General features: G+C 41.6%; 1 protein-coding gene across 4 annotated transcripts in view; it reads left to right on the forward strand.

Moving 5' to 3' along the window:
• The window catches only part of ccser2a (coiled-coil serine-rich protein 2a), a 65,306-nt gene extending 46,296 nt beyond the window's left edge, over nt 1–19,010 (forward strand). Inside the window, exons 9-12 of one of the 4 annotated variants that reach the window (XM_079688775.1) lie at nt 2,517–2,663; nt 9,519–9,606; nt 11,015–11,054; nt 13,999–14,197. In XM_079688775.1, the coding sequence (XP_079544901.1) occupies nt 2,517–2,663; nt 9,519–9,606; nt 11,015–11,054; nt 13,999–14,062 (339 nt within the window). In that variant the 3' untranslated portion in view covers nt 14,063–14,197. Of the gene's footprint in view, nt 1–2,516; nt 2,664–6,937; nt 9,499–9,518; nt 9,607–11,014; nt 11,055–13,998 lie in introns of those variants that run through there. The other 3 variants (XM_079688776.1, XM_079688777.1, XM_079688774.1) reach the window with 3 other exon arrangements.
• The last annotated feature ends 617 nt before the right edge of the window (nt 19,011–19,627 follow it).

A 19,627-nucleotide genomic window follows, 5' to 3' on the forward strand; every position in this document is an offset into this window, starting at 1 on the left:
AAAGATATAAAAAGGAGAAGAAATAGCGTTTGTACAGACATCATCACCTTGTGCTTTGTGGCACTTTGAGGGATTGAGGAAAACACACAGTTTAAAAGGCTTGTGATAGATGAACGGATCCACCATTCAGCTCTCTAGTGGTCTCTGAAGACATACTGTTGTACCCTTTACTGCAGGTTGGAGTTCATTTCTCTGCTCCCTTATGCACTCCAGTGTGTCTACTCATGCGCTCTAGACTGTGTTTCAATAACCTCCATTCTGTTCGCTTTAAGCTGGCTCCATCTCCACTCCAACATTCATTAGTGTCTTGACCAGAATCGCTTGTTAGCCATACAACCGTATGCCTGGCTGACATTATTCAAATCCCTGTCGTATAGAGAAATACCATAATGTCAAAGCAGGGTCTGTTCTCCAGCCTCCCTGCCGCATACTGTGCCTCCAATTAGAATGATCACCCTCCCACTGCAGGTTCTTCATCTGAGCACAACATTGTTGCACCCTCACCTCACAACAAGCAAAATGAAAAGGACATTTTCAGATCTGTGTCTGACATTAATGAGTGTGGAGGCTGTGAGAGGGAAGATGTTGTAAGAAGATAAGAGGGAAACTGAGGTGTGTACTCTGCTGCCTCTGTTTGGAAACACTATGTGGGCAACCAAGGTTATGTTAGAAGAATTCTGAAGCTGGTTTGTGTTCACACAGCCTCTGTTGTCCCTTCAGGACAACATTGAACAACAATGAAGCCAACTAAATGGGTTTAAAATGTTTAATGTGCTGACCAACCCTACATTTGGTCGACATGATATCTAGAATTAGAAAGTCAACGGTTACTGGATCTGCTTTTTCTCCTTTGAAATTGGTTTTAAGACAGTATAGCGGTTACTTAAGAGTGAGGGAGTCGAAGTGTTACAGAGAAAACTGAGAGAAAAGTTGACTGAATTGAACATAATGGACTGATTATAAAACAATAGAGAAGCTGTGTGTGTGTGTGGCAGCCAGAAGAAAGTCTGTTGCACTGTGTGTGTGTGTGTGTGTGTGTGTGTGTGTGTGTGTGTGTGTGTGTGTGTGTGTGTGTGTGTGTGTGTGTGTGTGTGTGTGTGTGTGTGTGTGTGTGTGTGTGTGTGTGTGTGTGTGTGTGTGTGTGTGTGTGTGTGTGTGTGTGTGTGTGTGTGTGTGTGTGTGTGTGTGTGTGTGTGTGTGTGTGTGGAGCTGGGAGGAGTGAAAATGAAATAATGTGATAAAGAACAGTGGAACCATCACAGACAGAAAACTGGTTTCTCAGTCTGACTTGATGGAATGCAGTTTTGGAAGCTGCTTCCACCGCTGTTGAGGCAGCCCGCTCATGATTATGCACACTTTTTTTTTCTTTGAGCTGCATTGCAGATTTCAAAAAGGCTGGTGAAATCTAGCCATTTCTGTCAGATTCTGATGTCGTCCTTGCAGCCAAGTACATATTTCTCTGCTATTCATTAACGCATAAGTTATAATATGAGATTTAGTGCTTACTTCTTACAGAAATAGGTAAAGCACATCATTGCTCTGGTATTTGTTTTCATATTGGATGGTGCTTATAATTCATAAGGCTGATAAAGAGCCTATATTGAGATAAGATAGTCAAAGCGGTTTAACAGATTAAAAAGGAGGTTATTTTCTGTCATGTGCTTAAAGTAAATGTTAGGGTGAGTTTCATTTACTGAAGGATCTTTAAATTACCATGTAAGGGTACCCACTTTCAACCAGTGCTTATTTTTCATATGTCAGTAATAATACATAATGTTTGATAACCTTCTAACTCACTGACTTTTTCCACATTCGATGTGAAGAAGGGAAGATGCTCTAATTTTTTAAATGTCATCTGTTTTATTTGTAGAAAAAAAAAATTTGTTTGAAGAAAATATTGCACATTCTTTATTTATTTGTCGTCTGTTTGTTCATGTTATTGTATCTGATATTTCACAACTAAGTGGGTGGTTTCCCTCGCCACCAGTGGTGTAGTGGTCGTTGGACGCGGGGAATTATGATTCGTCATCACGCTTGTGACCCCAGGGTGACACCACCAGCTAACTAAAGTAGGACTTTCTGTTGACCTGTCTGCCCGTTTTGTGCACTTGCGGCCTTGTTTGGGATGACCTAATTAAAATAGCGTCCACCCAGTAAAAAAATCCCCACTACACCACTGCTCACCACAGTATCATTCCGGAAAAGGTTATACATTAACTGTTGATGCCGAATGCCAAATACTAAATCCAAGAAATTAATGATCTCTTTCTTTCTTTTTAAATGATATTCAAGCATCCAAGTCAATTTCCATTGAACTTATTGTTTAAAAGTTTAATTGAGGTGGTGCTAATTGCACTGATTGCACATGATTTGCCCTGCATAGTGACTTGCTTAGTGCCAGCATTAATGTAGTAAGTAGAACATCTGGCCCAGGTTAAAATAAGTCAATAAATCCAGCTTCCGGATATTGGTTAATAAGCTTTCTTTCATTCATTCAATTATTCTTACTCCCTCAGCCTGCACAGGGGCGGTCGGTCAGATGTCAGTGTCACCACCAGAGGGCGCCCTCTTCACTACGACAGGGAGAGAGACAGATGGACAGGCGGACGCAGCATCACTATGACAAAGCCACGCAGACCTACTGGAGACCACCGAGCCAAGCTGTGAGTCCAAACATCCACTGAACGCATGACAGCACTCCTGAAGTGCTCACAACTGTGTAATATTGCTGATATCTGAAACTGGTCAACAATGAAATGCGTGTGTTTCAACAAAGATCTTTATACCATTTCATATCAGCACTTTGGGATACTCTGGTGACTTAGTACATGTGTCACTCCGCTTGAGTCACTCAACCAGTTTATCTACTGCTTGTCTCAGGCCAGCCATGTCTAAAAATGAGTACACCATATCCCCTCTATGGAATACAGTTTATTAAGATGTCAATGTGCTTTTTGTGACCCTATCACACACTCGTTTCACCCAGATCTCACTCTAAACAGGGTGTTGTGAAGCTGGTGTTTAACTTCAATTACTGAGGAAGAGAGGATGTAGAGTTAAAGGATGGAAAGAAAAAAGAAAGATTAAAGGAAGTAGGAATTTAGACAGAGAGATAGCTAGGTGGAAGATGGGCGGATTAGATGTGTGTGCAATGTGTTCAGTATCATGCCACTATAGCATGCTGTGTGGCAGCCAACTATTGATTCAATAGCAGGAGTGCCACAGGCAGGGTGCCGAGTAAACACTCCCCTAATTGACCTGCTCTCATCTCACACACACACACACACACACACACACACACACACACACACACACACACACACACACACACACACACACACACACACACACACACACACACACACACACACACACACACACACAATAGAAAAGGCAGAAATAAGAATTTTAAGGACATTACTTTGAGTAAATAATGTATTACAAAACATTACACCAGATTTTCAGTCTTATCTGTTTAATTGTAGAAATGAGACCTAGAGTGTATTATGTATATTTTATTATGTACAGAGTAAATAAATAAAAACAAGCTCACTGACCAAAATACTGTATGTCCCTGCTTACCACAAGAGCATATTATGGTTTAACAGTTGCTATGGTAACCATCAAAGAAAGACTAGCTGTGCTCTATGGGATGCATCTCGATGATGGGAACATCTACCTGTGACCTGTAGTGCCTGGTGTATAATAGCACGCTAAAACACAGCCAGGTGGAGTGCATTATTTTCCCTCTATTCTTTCTACTCTGGTTTTTCTGATATGTTTGTTTTCTTTTCCGCCATCCTCTCTTTTCTCTCCCTTTTTAATCGACATTACTTTTCCTCACCAGAGTGGAGAATACGTGTTGCCGCGCTGTGGGCACACACACAGTTATGTTAGTGGCATTTTATTTTTCAGAGAATACAATCCCTCGTAAAGGTTAGCAGCAAGTTCTTTGTTGTGATTTTTCGACAAGGTTGCAACAAGAGAGAACAGAGAGTAAACACATATTGTAGCAAAAGGGATTGTTTCTTTTCCTGTTATTTTTTACTATTGGATGGTATCAAAGGTTTTTGGTATAGCACTGACATTTTTAGCACCTTCAGCAAGCCTGGGTTCACAGTCTTCCTCAAACAAAACTTCACTTCCACCTCTCCTGTTTTTCATACAATCTTTCAAAGTTTTCTTTTAAGGAGTCTGTTTCTTTAGCTATTCTCTTTCTAACCCTTGCCATTTTTAGGCAACTATTGTATTATTTTCCAACTCTTGCACATTCATTGTTTCCTTATTTCACTTTTCAGTTCTTCTCCTCCAACACACACAAGCAGACATTCATAATCCACTGTCGTATTTATAGTTTTTTCTCTCTTAACTCTGAAATGCCCTTTCCTGTTGATTTTCTGCTCCTTTGACATTTAAAGTGCCGCTTTAACCGAGCACTGGAGTAGCTTTTGCCCTCAGATAGTACTTTTTGAGTGCTAAGCTGAAGAGATCAACCTAGAATATTGTTGATGTCAAAGGACAGCAGCTATAATCTTTTTATAGCTTTCTGTTGCCTTATCAGTGGCTCACTGTGCACCCTGGTTCTCGGAGGTCTGGAAGTGAGTGAAACATGGATTTAGGAGAAATCTGTCTTTGCTTAGAGCTCAGATTAAGAGTATAACAGCTTTTGGTCTTCACCCTTTTGACATGGCTGTTTGAGGACATTTATTTTTCAGTCTACAGTATTCATGCGGCATCTTCAAGCAGTTGATATATTTATTTCTCGGACATTGTCGGCTGTAGCTCCGTAGGCTGCTTTAACCAATGTCACTGTTTGAGATGAACTCGTTTCCTGACTTCCTCAGTCTGTAGGATGGCTTTGGCAACACGTCCTAACCAACCGCTCTGGGCACCAGCTCCCGCAGCTTCTCATTTCAATCTGCTTACAATCCAAGTTTGAGTTCAGAAGCAGGCTCAGGAGGAAGACAAGTCTCACAATATGGCACGAGTATTATGTCTGTCAATTTTCAAGAGGCAGAGAAGTAGCGGACACACAGAAACAGAAAGACGCTTGTATCTAGTGTGACATTAGAAACTAGTTAAATGTCACCTTTAAAAAAACTAACATTTTGAATAGCTCCCCAGAGCAATCACAGCAGGATAAACGTTTCTGCGCCTCCTCTGCTTTTCCAGAAAACAATGAACTCGAGCGGTATTATTTTTGGGAACTTCAGTTGTAGCACAATAGAAATTTAAATTTAGCAGCCTTGTATTTGTGTGTGTTTTTGTTCTGAGAGACACTGATTGTGTGTGTGTGTGTGTGTGTGTGTGTGTGTGTGTGTGTGTGTGTGTGTGTGTGTGTGTGTGTGTGTGTGTGTGTGTGTGTGTGTGTGTGTGTGTGTGTGTGTGTGTGTGTGTGTGTGTGTGTGTGTGTGTGTGTGTGTGTGTGTGTGTGTGTGTGTGTGTGTGTGTGTGTGTGTGGCCACTTGTATCTCTAGTACTGAAGTGCGGGACACATTCACTGTGACTTAACAATGAGTTCAGCAGACTGAGCCGACCTTGTAAATAACCCAGATAAACAAACGCCAGATGAACAGCAGCAGTGAAACAAACAATGGCAACACAATAGGCAGTGTTTCATCAGTGGCAGACATAGAAGATAATTACAGCTACCTTCCTACTCCCTCTGTGCCTTTTAAACATCCTCTTCTTCACCTCTTCATCCCCTCTCACACCACCCTTCATCTCTTTTTATCACTCCTGCTCTCACTCTGTTATGTTTTGCTTTTCCCTCTTGTCTTGCTTCATTGATTTCTTTCCATCCCTGTATTTTCGTCTTCTGTCATTCCTTCTCTGACGTTAGCTCTCTACTTCTTTGCTGTAATTAGATCCATTTGCTGTCACACAGAGTGAGAGGGGGGGAGGTGAGGTGAGGGAGAGGCGTGAGGATTGAACAGGGTTCACTGATCAGCGCTAAGCTGCTGGCTGAAAGAACACGTTTTTCCCTCTCAGATCCTGACATTACCTCTCCACCCACATCTGCCCCTTGCACCACAGACACACCACCACACATGAACTCACTTACACATGCACGCTTATTAATGCACGAGGCACAGCAGAGTCCCGTTGGACAGGTGAGGATTTAATTGCCAAAGTCTTTGAAGTGAGACGTTACGGCCAGACCTGGGGTTAGCGAACCATGAGGAACTCTGTGTAGTGGATTAGGGGATTAGCATCATGGCTTCTTCTAAATACGGCTGTTATTTGATAAAAAGGTTGTTGAGTCACAAAGAACATTCTTTTACTTTAGTTGAGAATGCTTGTCCTACTTTGCCAAGTTTTGCCATCTGCTTTTGGGAATCTGCACAGGCAACCTAGCTTAAAAAATCACTATGAGATAAGCCTCTAGTGAACATAGCTTTACACCCATTACTTATATGGTATTATTGTGCTGAGGAGAATTACATTTAAAAAAGAAAAACTTCTGTATTCAACCTCGCCAAGGAGGTTATGTTTTGGTTCTGTCTGTATGTCTGTTTGTCAACAGGATGACTAATGGCCCCTTTTTAGTGGAATGGTGTAGCATTGACCAAGGAAGAACCCATTCAATATTTGAGTGGATCCGAATCGTGGGTCCATGCATTATTATTATATTTCGTTAACATCGCAAGAAAGGGCATTTGGCCTTGGCTGAGGTTCACTGGCAAGAGCCACTAGGCATCTAGCTCTGTACTGGTAGGGGAGATATGAAAGAAGTTTTGATTAACTTGATGGAATATGAAAAACTTTCAATGTCTGTCTCTCTGCCCTTGTCTGTCAGCCCTTCATTGAAGAGTCTTTACAGCAATGGAAAACTGTAAAAGTTGACAGGCCTTGCTGCTGCAGAGTTCTAATAATGCTGCCAGACACTGTCAGAATTGTTCAAGAGTCCTCCAACAACCCTTTCTTTTTCTCATAGACTGAGGTTTTCCTGCCTGCGAATAAAGCCTCAGCAGGAGACTTCTGCACAGACCTCCTGCCGAAGCAGTTGTTGGATTTCAAGGAAGAACATGGATATCGAGAACAAATCCGGGGGACTTGTTACCCCCCTCTATAGCAGACGCACCAGGAGTGCTCTGAAAAAGCTTATACCGGAATTGCTGGGAAGTTGCCACTGCTGCTTCCCTTTCTAGTCCTCTGTCCCTCTCTTTCTGTTCTGACAGATTCACTGCCTCTCTTTTCTATATAAGTGCCTTATATGGGTTCCGGCCCTTTCCACAATTGAGAAAAGAAGTAACGCTTCATAAGGTTATAGTCGGTCTGTCTCTCCTTCACATGATGGCCCTGCTGCCCTTTCACTTTGCCTCTCCCGACGGGGGCCACGTCTTTGAATTGCTTCACCTGAAGATGTGGAATCAATAAAAGGGCTTGTGTTATTTCAGGTACTGATTTGAAGCTTAGATGTGGGAAAAACTAAATGTTTGGAAGACAGAATGACTGAGAATAGAACATATGGGAATCAATTGTGTTAAGAAATATAATATTTATTAAAAAAACTGTCAAAATGATACACACTCACACTGTTCCTCAGGTAGATGCTGTATTTGTCCTAGTGATTAATACCTTTGGATATGCCACTTTGTGTAACTAACTACAGTTGTGTGTGTGTGTGTTTGTCTTGGGAGAGATTTTGGCACTATGATAGTGTTGCAACCAAAACGTTATAGAAATGAAGTAGAGATAAAAATGAAGTTTGCAGACTGTCTGGGCAAGAAGGACATGTCTTTGTGCTTTTATTTCTTTGGGCAGATTTTGTGACGACCTTAGCATTGTAACCATGCCCGATTTAGTCGTGAAACTTCACAGATGTTCAGTTGAGATTCGAGAGGAAAGAGGAACGTAGTCCAAACATTACGGACAAAGGGACCTTTGTTAAAACCACTTTTTTCCCCTGAAGCTTCACGCTGTTGTGTTCGATTCCAACATGTTGTAAGCAGGTGTTTTTTTTAATGTTGTATGCATCCTCATCGACACTCAAGCAATTGGGTGTTTGGCCACTTAGTCCATGGGTTAGGCATTTTGGATGGCTCCATATTGAAGTGGCACACAAGTGACTTTGTCAGTGTGTGGGTTACAGAAAATCACCTTGCGGAATTGAAAATGTGGTGCAAAGCAGAACATGTGTTTGGTTTTGGAGACTTCAGCTGAGGTTTTGCTCTGAGTGTCAGTTTCAATCCTAGCAAATCATCTTTTTGTGTAACCCAAAACTGATGCACTAAAGAGACTCTTAAAGACGTCTTCAGCATATTTAGTAGACGTACATAACATTTCACGGTGATCCTGTCGACTTTCAAGGTGATGAATTGAAAAGTTGTCCTTTACAGTGTCATCTTGTTTTTTAACACAACCTATAATGGAGTGCTTTTCTACAATGGATTGCAGGCTTGGCAAGAGGGATGGTTGGTAATGGATTTTACTGTATTTATGTAAAAGCAATTATACAGATGAAGGGGGAAAAATGGCTCTCAGGGTGGCCAAGGGCAAAACAACATAAAGACAACTGAAAGTCTCAAGGTAGCAAAGGTTTTATATGATAATGAGTATATTACTGAATAAATGTGAGAACAAAATGACCTTTTTTGATTAATTAATTGGCATAAATACAAATTATATTGGCAAATAGTGTAAAAAGCAGTGTTGTGCTTCATGTGTGTGTCCATCTCAACAATTCCCTATAAACTAAATCTTAATAACGTGGAGTTTTACAGTTTAGAAACTATTCTTATATTTATTAACCAAAACGATGGTCCATTTACAGTATATAAAATGTGTGGGTTAAAGTCACGGTGCTCCCAAATGACTTTATTTTCAATTCTAGTTGAGAAAGTGTCTTCATACAGTAAGCACCAAATAAAACATCCATTGTCTTGAATTGCAGGCAAATGCATACAGAACGATATGCTAGGATCATGGGATGAATATTTCACTCAGTGTAAATATCATCTATATGTATGTAGCTTCGATGAATAGTTGAAACGAGTCCAAGTAGAATATTTATCCCACCGTCAGACAGTGAGTGTATTTTTTCAACAAAAAAGCTACCTAAGGGAGAATGCAATAGGGAGACTTGATGTTAACACTAACCCTTTTTAACACTAATACTATGAGGTTTTTTTTTACAGAACAGAAAGTCTATACTATAGCATTGATTTAACCCTGACATGGTGTATGAGTCTCTACTACACCATGATAGACCAAGTGTGCATGTCTGTGTTTAGTCTGTCCTGTGAGAGTGTGTTCTCTAAGTGTGCTTCTGTGTGTGTGTGTGTGTGTGTGTGTGTGTGTGTGTGTGTGTGTGTGTGTGTGTGTGTGTGTGTGTGTGTGTGTGTGTGTGTGTGTGTGTGTGTGTGTGTGTGTGTGTGTGTGTGTGTGTGTGTGTGTGTGTGTGTGTGTGTGTGTGTGTGTGTGTGTGTGTGTGTGTGTGTGTGTGTGTGTGTGTGTGTGTGTGTGTGTGTTCCGGTACGTTATGCCTCTTGTCCTTTGTGTTTTTCTCTGCGTAGGGTGTGCTGCCCCCCCCCTTGCTGTCCCCGTGGCAGGCACAGCACCAGGGCTTGACCCGTACCAGCATGCCCCAGCGCAGACAGCAGAGTGAGTCACTAACATCCTTTGCAGCCTCTTCTTCATCTTTTCATAAAACCACCTAGTATCCACCGGTGTGAAAATAGCCTGAAGATATGGTTGTTGCTGTTAGTCGAACCCTTTCTTCTCACAGTTCAATTACAGGACAACTCGTGCTGATACTTCAGGATTAATATGGTACACGATTAGTAACGTACAAAATGTTTTTCCTTGTTTGTTTTACTAAACGCAGTCTGACTTCTTGTCCCACCATAACAATTCATTTGCTTGTGTCCTTTTCCCTGTGCTGCCCATTTATAGCTTCAGTTCGCCTTAATTAGCTGTGTTCAGTCAGAAACTTGCTGACTAAAAGAAGCGGATACTTGCATTTATAAATCTCGCTTTGACCCCTGCAACTGTTTTGCAAAAGTACAAAATCCAATTTAATTATCTGGAACAGAGGATCTATCTTCTGTTGTTGAACAAATTGTACACAAGACCTTAACTCCATTGTTGCTGAGGATGTAAACAACTTGCAACATTTTTCTGTCGACAAAAATACTTTCACTTTATTGAGCATGACGGGACAGTTGAAGCAATGACAGCACTGTCACATCAGCGAACACAGACGACAAATCTTTTGTGTTAAGCGTGTGCTGATGAGGTAGCAAGTAGAGAATGTAGGGAATGATAAATAGACGAGAGGAAAATACACATGTGAGTGAGCAAAGAGCGAAAAAGTAAAGAAAGAAACAAAGATAAGAACCCACGCTGTGTTCTTTCTATTTATCCCCTTGGGGCTCAGCTTCGTATCAAGAGGGAAGGTGATACAAATGTGGCACAGGTGAATTTTCACTTAATATGTCTCAGGTGTTGTCTCGAGTTCTCTTGTATTTGAAGACTGTTTTGATCTGGTTTTCTACAGTAATGAAAAACAGAGTCTGTACTGTAGGAGAAGAACAGTGGGAGGAATGACGAAGACATAGAATATAGTGGGTTTAATGGATTTAAGATGACAAACAGCAGATTTGACTCCTGCTTGAACCCCCACTGAGAGCTATGGCAGTTTTTGCTGCTGACAATTGTCTCCAGAATAGAAAAATTGAAATTGTCAGTTCTCTTCACAAGGTTGTGCTGAGTGGAGGAAGCAGTATCTGTTGCATTACATTGGTTTGTGTGTTGATCTAATGTGTGACCTTTCCTTGCAAGCATGGGCTGGAAGTTAATACTGGATTTTAAATGTTTTAACCCCAATAAGTGTTTTCTCTCTTTCTCTCCTCCTGCACATCACTACCTCTCTCTCTCTCTCTCTCTCTCTCTCTTCCTGTCCCTCAACCCTTTCTTCTCCTTATCTCATCTCTGTCATTAAATTAAATCGAATCTCCCATGTTCTCTCTCTTTATACCTTTGCCTCCCCACAATTAATGCCTGTGACAAGGAGTGGAGCACCTAGTGCAGTACTTCACTGACGTGGCGTGGTACAGTAACGTTTCTTTAACATGCAGTTCACTGGTTGCCCCCTCCCCCCCCCCGCCTCCTGCACGCTGGGCTGTGGTTTGGCGTCATGACGCACGACTGAAGCATGCTTCTTCTAAATCTGCGTCTGCATGCTTTGGGTTGGATTTTCCGTTGTTTTTAACTTTTTGGAGCCTTTGTATCTACACTTTGGTTTGCTCTTCTTAATGAAATCCGCTGTGATTCTTTGTTTTGTTTCAAATGTTTCACTTTTAATTTACCTGGTTTTTGGTGTCTTTTTCCTTTTTGCCTTCTATCAAATACATATAAACAAAAAGAAATGCATGCATGGGTAAGTCTTTCTTTGCTGTATTTGATCAATTGACCAGTTGCTTTGTTAATTCTAGATGTCCGCCATGAAGGATTTAGTGGTTTGAAAGCGATACCATTTAAGAATATCCTGTGTGTTGGCACGTGAATGCATATTACTGCTTAGCAATTTCCTTTATGCTTACTCCCCTATCAAAGCAGTTAAGCAAAGCAAGCTCAAGACAAATCATAGTGATTATACACCCTATGCGCTCACACTATTTCTACTTCTTAAACTTGAACACAATCCAAACCAGAATGTTCACGACCACGGATATTAATGCTTATGCAAAGTCTAATCTTTCTTTTAAATGGATCGCCTCCATATTGCATCTCTTATCTGCTTATGTGCTGCAATCTCATTGTCTTACCATAGACGTAACAGGGATCATTTACATAATTTACCCTACACGGCCATTTTTCACAGTGAAAGAGGCTGGAGATGAGATGGTAATAGTGTGCTTGACATCTCAAATATTCACATTGACATCTTTCTTGTTTAGAAAGAACATTTCTATTCGAGTAATAGATATCATTAGTGGGCTGAGATATTAACTTCATTGCAGTGCAGGGAAGCGCTCAAAAAGGATTGCTGCTAATTATTAGTATCTGTAGCAGACAGCTGTATACGCCAATGATTACCGACTGTAAGCCTATAGATCCTGCATGATGCCATCACTGTCAGAGGCTTCCTCCAGATGCGCCAGCTATACATATATGCACCCAATGCAAAGCTTGTAATAAGAAAATGTCATTATTTCCCTATAGCCTTACAATATGACAATGGTCATTTCAGTCAGTATTCTTCCCAGGAACAACATTATCTAAACTGAAAAATAGTACAAGTCCTATCTATAATGATGATTGGTTCTGATTTACTTTCTTATCACTGTAATCAGTGAAATGTTGAAATGTTTGTATATTGTTTCTGAACTATGGCGTTCAGCAGTTAAGATTTGAACTGTGTCTGAAAGGAAAATAACATATAGATAGAAACATCTTGATAACATGGCCATGATTTGAGTGACAGACTAATCAGAGCTGTTGTGAAAAGCAACATAAACGTTCTTTATATAGGAGCATTTTAAATTACAGACTTTAAAAAACGAATATCAGTATTGCATTGCTTGAAGAACAAACAGACGCTGAGAAGTGGACAAGGGTTTTGCAAAAGGCCAGCGGAGGCATTGTGGCAGGGGACCAGGAGATGGAGCTGTGGCCTCGGTCATTCACTCCCACATACAATATTAATGACTGATGGTAGAAACGAGCAGAGTAGCTTGACCTACACAGCTATATATTCACACCCTCACAGATCTTTATACTTTCAACTCACAGAGGGTATGTTTCTGCTAAAAGTGAGTTCAGGCTTTCATGTAGCTTTAGATGGTTCCAGGTGGATTTGGATACTTTATGTTCTGCTCAAAGGACATTGATGGAAAAAGGCCAGTCCAGTAAAAAGCTGGCAGAAGTGCCGTCGGTACGCCTTAAAGTAGCCTGTCTCGAACTAGCAGACTAGCATAAGAAATAGTATATCAGATTTGTATAGATGTTGAGCTCATAAACAATTCAGAAAATGTACTCTTATACATTTTAAGATATTCACATCAATATTGAATTCGTTTTTCTGATTTGAGCATCTCTTGCTGTCGGTTGGACTAATAAGCACCGTTGGCGTTCTACTCCGCTGCTTATCTGGAAATGTAATGCAGAAAAGTTGTTGTGACCAAGGTTAAAGCTATTTTATATTCCTATACATCATTCAGGCTTACCGTGTTGGTGATATCTTAAATCTTAACATGTGCAATTGAAACCAATCCAATCCATTTTGTGCTGTTGAAACAAACACTAACTCTGTTAAGTCATAATGAGTTTCTGCCAGAGAGGTTTCACTCAACTCTTTTGAAGCCCTAGTTTGTTGTTTCGTCGCACTGGATAATTAGCAGCTGTCTTGCACAACAACTACTGAACATAATAAGCTTCACTGAGACGGTAATTGTTACAGGGCTGTTTTAAGAATGGCATTATATTGTTCAGGTGTTTATGATTTTGTGCTCATTCCCTGTGTGTCCCCTGGTGGAGGACAACACCACGGTTGGTCTACATTTCATGTGGTTAACGACTCAGCACGTTCTGACACAGGCAGCAGGCATCATAGCTCTTATATTTTGGAGTCCCTCTGCGGCAGCGATCACAGACAGAGTCAAAGACTTCAGTAGATCCCGGGCTTTCGCATGGCAAGGTTATTCTCCTCAGCTTGTTTTTATCTGCTGAATCAGGGCTTCCTCTGTGACTTTGCCTCTCCCATTGGCAGTGTAGTAGTTGAGTGACTGGATACGATTTTAAAGAGTAAACACATCATAAAAAGGCAGATTTCTTTGATCTGCTCTTTGATTCAGAATACATTTTGAAGCAGCAGAATATTTAAAAGCTGGGAGTCTACAGGGATCACTAAAGACTAAAAACATTTTTCAAATCCTGCCCCTCGTGGAATATGGTAAAAAGAAACCAGTTGTACCTCTTAATACCCTGACTGTTCCTTGGCTATTTTATACCCATCTTCTAAACATTTCAATTTGATCTTTTCTCTTTCTACAGCCTCAAATACTTCAGCCTTTCAACCCCTGCCTCAACGAGCACCTCCACCAGGGAAGACAAGTAAAAACTCCCCCCACCGAGGGCCACAGTGACTTCACAAGGAGTAGATCAGAGGAAGAAGGAACGCACAATGATGCTTGTCGTCCTCCTGATGACTCCGTGGCAGATGTGTCTGGGCCGGCAGACCCCGACGGGCTGCCTCGTCTCCTCCGCACCCACCTACGTCCTGCAGCTCCACAGGGAGTCGCTGCGGGTGACAGTGCAGCATCAGAAGCTCAGTCTGCAGCCCAGCGTGGAGGCGGGGCACCCGCTGTGATTTCGCAGAGCTCTGTCACTCCTAAATCTGCTGGTTCCTCTAGCCCTCGCATGCTGCAGCCCCCTCGCCTTCACAAGCGCGTGTCTCTTCCCGCACTCAAGCCAGGGGGCACTGGTAGCTTCGCCTCTCTGAAGCCAGGCTGCTCTTTAGGACCCCTGGCTAACCGGACCAAGCAGCTGCCCCCTCCGTCTAGAGGCCTTCCCTGCTTTAACGCTGGACCCCAGGTTCAGTCTCTAAGTCTCTGTCGCACTTCACTGCTTCAGCCTCGCAGAGCATCGGAGCCTTTCAGTGATCCGCGGGGCTTCCACTCCAGCCTGGAGGAGCCCAATCAGGGGACACTCAGAGACCCTCGGTCTGCCAGGATCCTGATCCCTTTGAGTCGCTCAGGCCTCCCCAAGCCAAAGATTCCCTGAGGAGCCTAATCTCACCCGTCAGAACTTAAAACAGGATTCACTCTGACATTGATATTCACCCCCTACCCCCCTTAGACATTATAACAGTGTCAGTGTTTTTCCTTTTGGATGTCACAAGAACATACACTGAGCTCATTAACCCACATGGACCAATCAGGGACTACCTTTGTCACTGACATTGGTTTTGTGACTGCGGCATTCACATCTACAACTCCCACATGATTAACTGATTTAAATAAAGTATGAGCAGGATCTTATCTTCCATAGTGGTATGTGACAGTTTTCAGATTCAGGGGGATGGATGAAAGAAGAAGCGTCCATTTAACAAGCCTTGCGCATGCATATGATTGAATAATAGTGTTACCATTCACAGGGGACAGCTTTAGTTTTGTATACCCGCTGGCTGTTATGAAGTTTAAAAGTTTAAGTTCACAGCTGAGCCCTTTGACACACAGGTGCATTTGGTTTCAGACATGGAGGGGACATAAATGTGACCTTTTCAGTGTAATAGAAGACCCAGAGGCAGATGGAGGCAAACATATAAAGTGGTAAAAAGAAGGATAACATAAAAGCAGAAGTGGCATGGGGGCTGGTTTGAAAAACAAATTTGTCAAAGTGCTCTGGAGCTGTCACTCCCAGAAAGAAAATGTGTTTTTGTAAATGTGCTAGAGTGTATGTATGGAGGTGAGAAATGACAGACATGGAGGTGAAGTGCATACATGTTTTTATTTCAGTTGCAACTCACACCCTCTGTGTGCAATTAATGCATCTCAGACGGGAATATAGGCTTATAAATAACAGTATCATGCTGGTGGTGGAGATGATGGTTTCGTCATTTAGTTGAGAGAGCGGCGTACAAAAGCACTCGCACTTAAGTGTGCTCAGGTACGACATAGGCTTTACTCATATTTGCGAACACACACAGTACTAACAGTGTGAAGCAGTTATTTTAGAGCTACTTTAGAGATGGAAAACAGTGAAGAGTTCCAGGTAACATTATGTGTGACCTGAGTGAGGAGAAAAGCATGTAACAAAATTAATTTATTATATATGAGTATTTGATGTGGCCAGGGAAAGGAAAGTTTGGGGCTCTCTGCTGGAACTGCTACCGCCGCGACCCGAAAACGGATAAGCGGGAGAAGATGGATGGATGGATGGATGGATGGATGGATGGATGAAGTATTTGAATCCTTGTCCTAATAAAAAAAAAAGAACACGCAACATTTCCAGTAATGTGAGAAAAGGGTCAATTCAACCTTTTTTTGCATTTGTGTAATGCTTGCTTTGTTGTTGAACTGTCTCCCCTTAATGACCCACACATGTAAAGATCAGCTTACAGGAACTCATTACATGTGTGGAGTTGCTGCCTGGTGTGTATACTGAATGTGAGTTTGTGTGTGTGTGTGTGTGTGTGATGTGTGTGTGTGTGTGTGTGTGTGTGTGTGTCCCCTGTCTCTCTCCTCCTCTCGCTCTCTTGCACATCTCTTTGGGAACATCAAAGGTATTAGTGTGTTATTTTCAGGTAGGGAGCCTTTGGGGCTTTAGCGGTGTTTCTGTTGGAGCTTTGGAGAATTGTGTTTATCTCTCCTTTGCGGAGCCCTTTTCGCAGTCAAACGCTCTCGAAAATGTCCCCGAACGGAGAGCAGCAGTGTGTTAAAAAGGCCTTCTGACAGCAACTCAGCTCCCTTCTCTGTCACGCCGCGTGACCGCTTGGTGTACGCCTCTGGCACTGTCCGGTCTACTGCGTCCAATAATGCACCCTACATAGACGGAGTGAGACAGGAAGAGAGAGAGAGTGACACACAGAAATATAACACGCGTACACATCCGGACACACAAGATACATTGACGCACACGCACACGAACTCTGATACAACTCAAAGAGACACAAAACTCAGAGACACATCAGTTCACACTTCCTGGTAGCTAAACAAATGGGCCTGCGTTCTATAATAAAGTGCTTAAAAGTGTTGTTTTGGTAGTTTTCAGCAAATGAGCTCGCCAAGTACACATTGATCCATCTGTCCTCTGCAGCCAAGGAAAAGGTGGCACTCCCTGGATTACCCTGGAAATGGGTCGAGGCTGGAAATGTGGATCCATGTGGCTGATAAAGCATGTTTACCTGTTGGAACGATTCAACACTGTGCCAAACCAGCCAAGCAGTCAACACTGGAATGGGAAGCCAAGAAAAAAACCATTTATTTGAATGAAAACAGAGACAGAACGTATATAGAGAGGATGAGAAAGAAGACGGAGCGTGAAGAGAGAGCAAAGACTAATAGATGATGAGATGAAATGGTGAATGTGCTATGATCAGGATAAGCTGGCAGACGTTTCTGCTTGTGAATGTCTATAAAATGTCGTGAAGGTTTGCGTAAGAGAGGAAAGTGACAATACTCAACATGTTTGTGTGCGGGCTCCGTGGTCCGGAGAATGGCTCACTAACTGCTTAGTTATGCCAAACAGGAAGTCAATGTTTCCCGCTATATGTTTGTGCATCTGTTTGTGTGTGTGTGTCTCCAAACACCTCTGACTGCCAGTGTTTCTGTGGTGTTTGAGAGTGTGTGAGAGAAAGATGAAGCCAGGGAAGCGGGACACTGTCATCCTTCTCTCCCTGTGCTGTATTCCCTATCTCCCAATCAATGCCCCTGCTCAGTTTAGCATTCGAGACAATCAGTCTTGCTAGCTTTGCTATAACAAAACCACAACTGGGCTCTCTGTAGCAACTTGGATCGATTCTAATGCGGGATCTTGATTCACTTCGTTTTGTGACTTACACATTTTTAAACTGCGTTGCACAACAGGAAAAAGCACCCAGGTTGTTCTATATTATTACTTCTTAATGAGCACCAAACGCACATTATCCATTAATGCAAGAACAAAACACAGGGGCATATTTGCACCAGCTAATCTGTACTTGTTTTTCGACAACATATCAGATGTATAAGAAGCTGCTTTTACAAACCCACAGATAATTACCCCCTACTGTAAATCTCTAGGTCCCCTCGGCTTGAAAGATGACTTTAGCCTCTTTCAATGTACATCAAGGTCATTTCCAGATGGAGCAGGCAGCTGTTTCCAGTGGAAAACCTACTGTATCCTACCTGGCCAAAGCCATACGACAGAGAGAAAAATGAAGTTACAATCGAGCTGAACACACTTGGACACAAACATGACTCCAAATTAGTGAATGACTAAATATTACAAGCTATTGTTTGCTAACAAAATGACCCGATAAACTGTATAAGGTTTCAATCTGTTGTTCTGGGTCTACAGCTGGTGTCCGCTGCTTTCAAGATGCCAAAAACAATGAGTTAATGCATGTGTAAAAACCATAATGAGGAGCTGTTGTTTTGGGGCCATCTTCTACCTTCTCCTGTTGACGGTTTTAAAGTCAAACTTGCAAAAATACCTTTGCTTATTTTTGGAGTAACTCTCTTATATTTGACTGTGTTGCATTACATTTCCCATCAGACACAGACACAGTCCACTGCTTCAAATCTGCCATGTAGTGTATCTATTTATATCTCCATAATATGTGTTATTGTCATTGTGTTAATCACATTCATAATACTATAAAACTACTACAGCCGTTAAGCACTGTCTCCTGTATACTGTGCAATAATGTCTTGAAGCTGAAACGTAAGGGAGCGCTACACTGTTTTTTGCAACCTTTTATGCAAATGGGGAAAAAAGCTAATAAAGCTTTTTAAAAATTCTAATTTTAAGCACTTTATATGACATTATTTGTTAATGCTGAATGAACATTGAACTGGATTTAAAGATACTTGGTTTTGAAATACATTTTGATTTCTAATATTATTTTCCTTTTCCCAGTGTGTGTCCGTTTGCAAAGGTATTCTATTTTCTAAGTAGCCATGTGAGACTGCGATAAAGGTTGAACCAAAAATCTAACAAGGGTGTTTCAGCTAACCTTCTGTAAGTGGCCAAATGTCACCGTTTACGTTTCTTTAAAATGTTGTTTCAATCAAAAATGTTTGCATGTTAGACTAATAACCTCCAGCTGGTTTACGGAAAATGTCAAACATCAGAGCATAATATGGTGCTGTGCCATGAAAGAGAGGCCACAGGGGAAATCCCTGTGGTGAGGTACTTCTTTCACAGTTAACGTTGTGTATTGATCCGGATAGACCGTTGTCAACGCTTACAAACATGAAGCTGCTGACCTCAGTTGAAGATGAGAAACCTCATTCTTACTTGTTTCCCTTGTTTTCACCGTCTACTGGTTTATTTCTGGAAATAAAGTATGATTGTGAAACGAATGTGGTTTGGTCTGTTTTTCTTGTGTACATTTTTTTATAAACCAACACCTTTTTCCTATATACACAGCCTTATACTGTAGCTTGCGTGTCACAGAGGCACTTTTACGGAAATTCTGTAAGAGGTTGCTTTTAGGTCTTATAGCAAAAGGCATTGTTCATCAAGCATAACCCATCTCTATTCATTACATTATATACAGTCTCTGTACACCTTGCATATAGTCCACATACTAATGAGGTTAAAAGCTTCAGAAGCGATGGGTGGATATCAGCCTGCCAAGCGCAAGGAGTAGTGTGATACTGTCGTTAACTTTGGGTTAAAAAAGGTTGGAGATGCAAAAGGTTTCTCCCTTTGAAAGGAAGCCAGGCTCTTTTATCACAAACTGTCAAATATGCTGCAAGTTTTCACTGTGTAATGTTAGAGTGCTGCATGTTGCTACCTCTGAGAACACCAGTTTGTTGGATTCACTTTATGGATAATATTGAGGAAAAGACAGTATAACATTATACAATTGGTGCTCTTCAATTATGCAAATGTATGCTATTGAGTATTTCTAACAGCAGGGTGGTAAAATCCTTCAGTTTCCCTTTTCATTTCACCTCGAAAATCCTCTTTTAAC

The sequence above is a fragment of the Notothenia rossii genome (genome assembly GCF_949606895.1).
Source record: "Notothenia rossii genome assembly, chromosome: 6".
Classification (NCBI taxonomy): domain Eukaryota; kingdom Metazoa; phylum Chordata; class Actinopteri; order Perciformes; family Nototheniidae; genus Notothenia; species Notothenia rossii.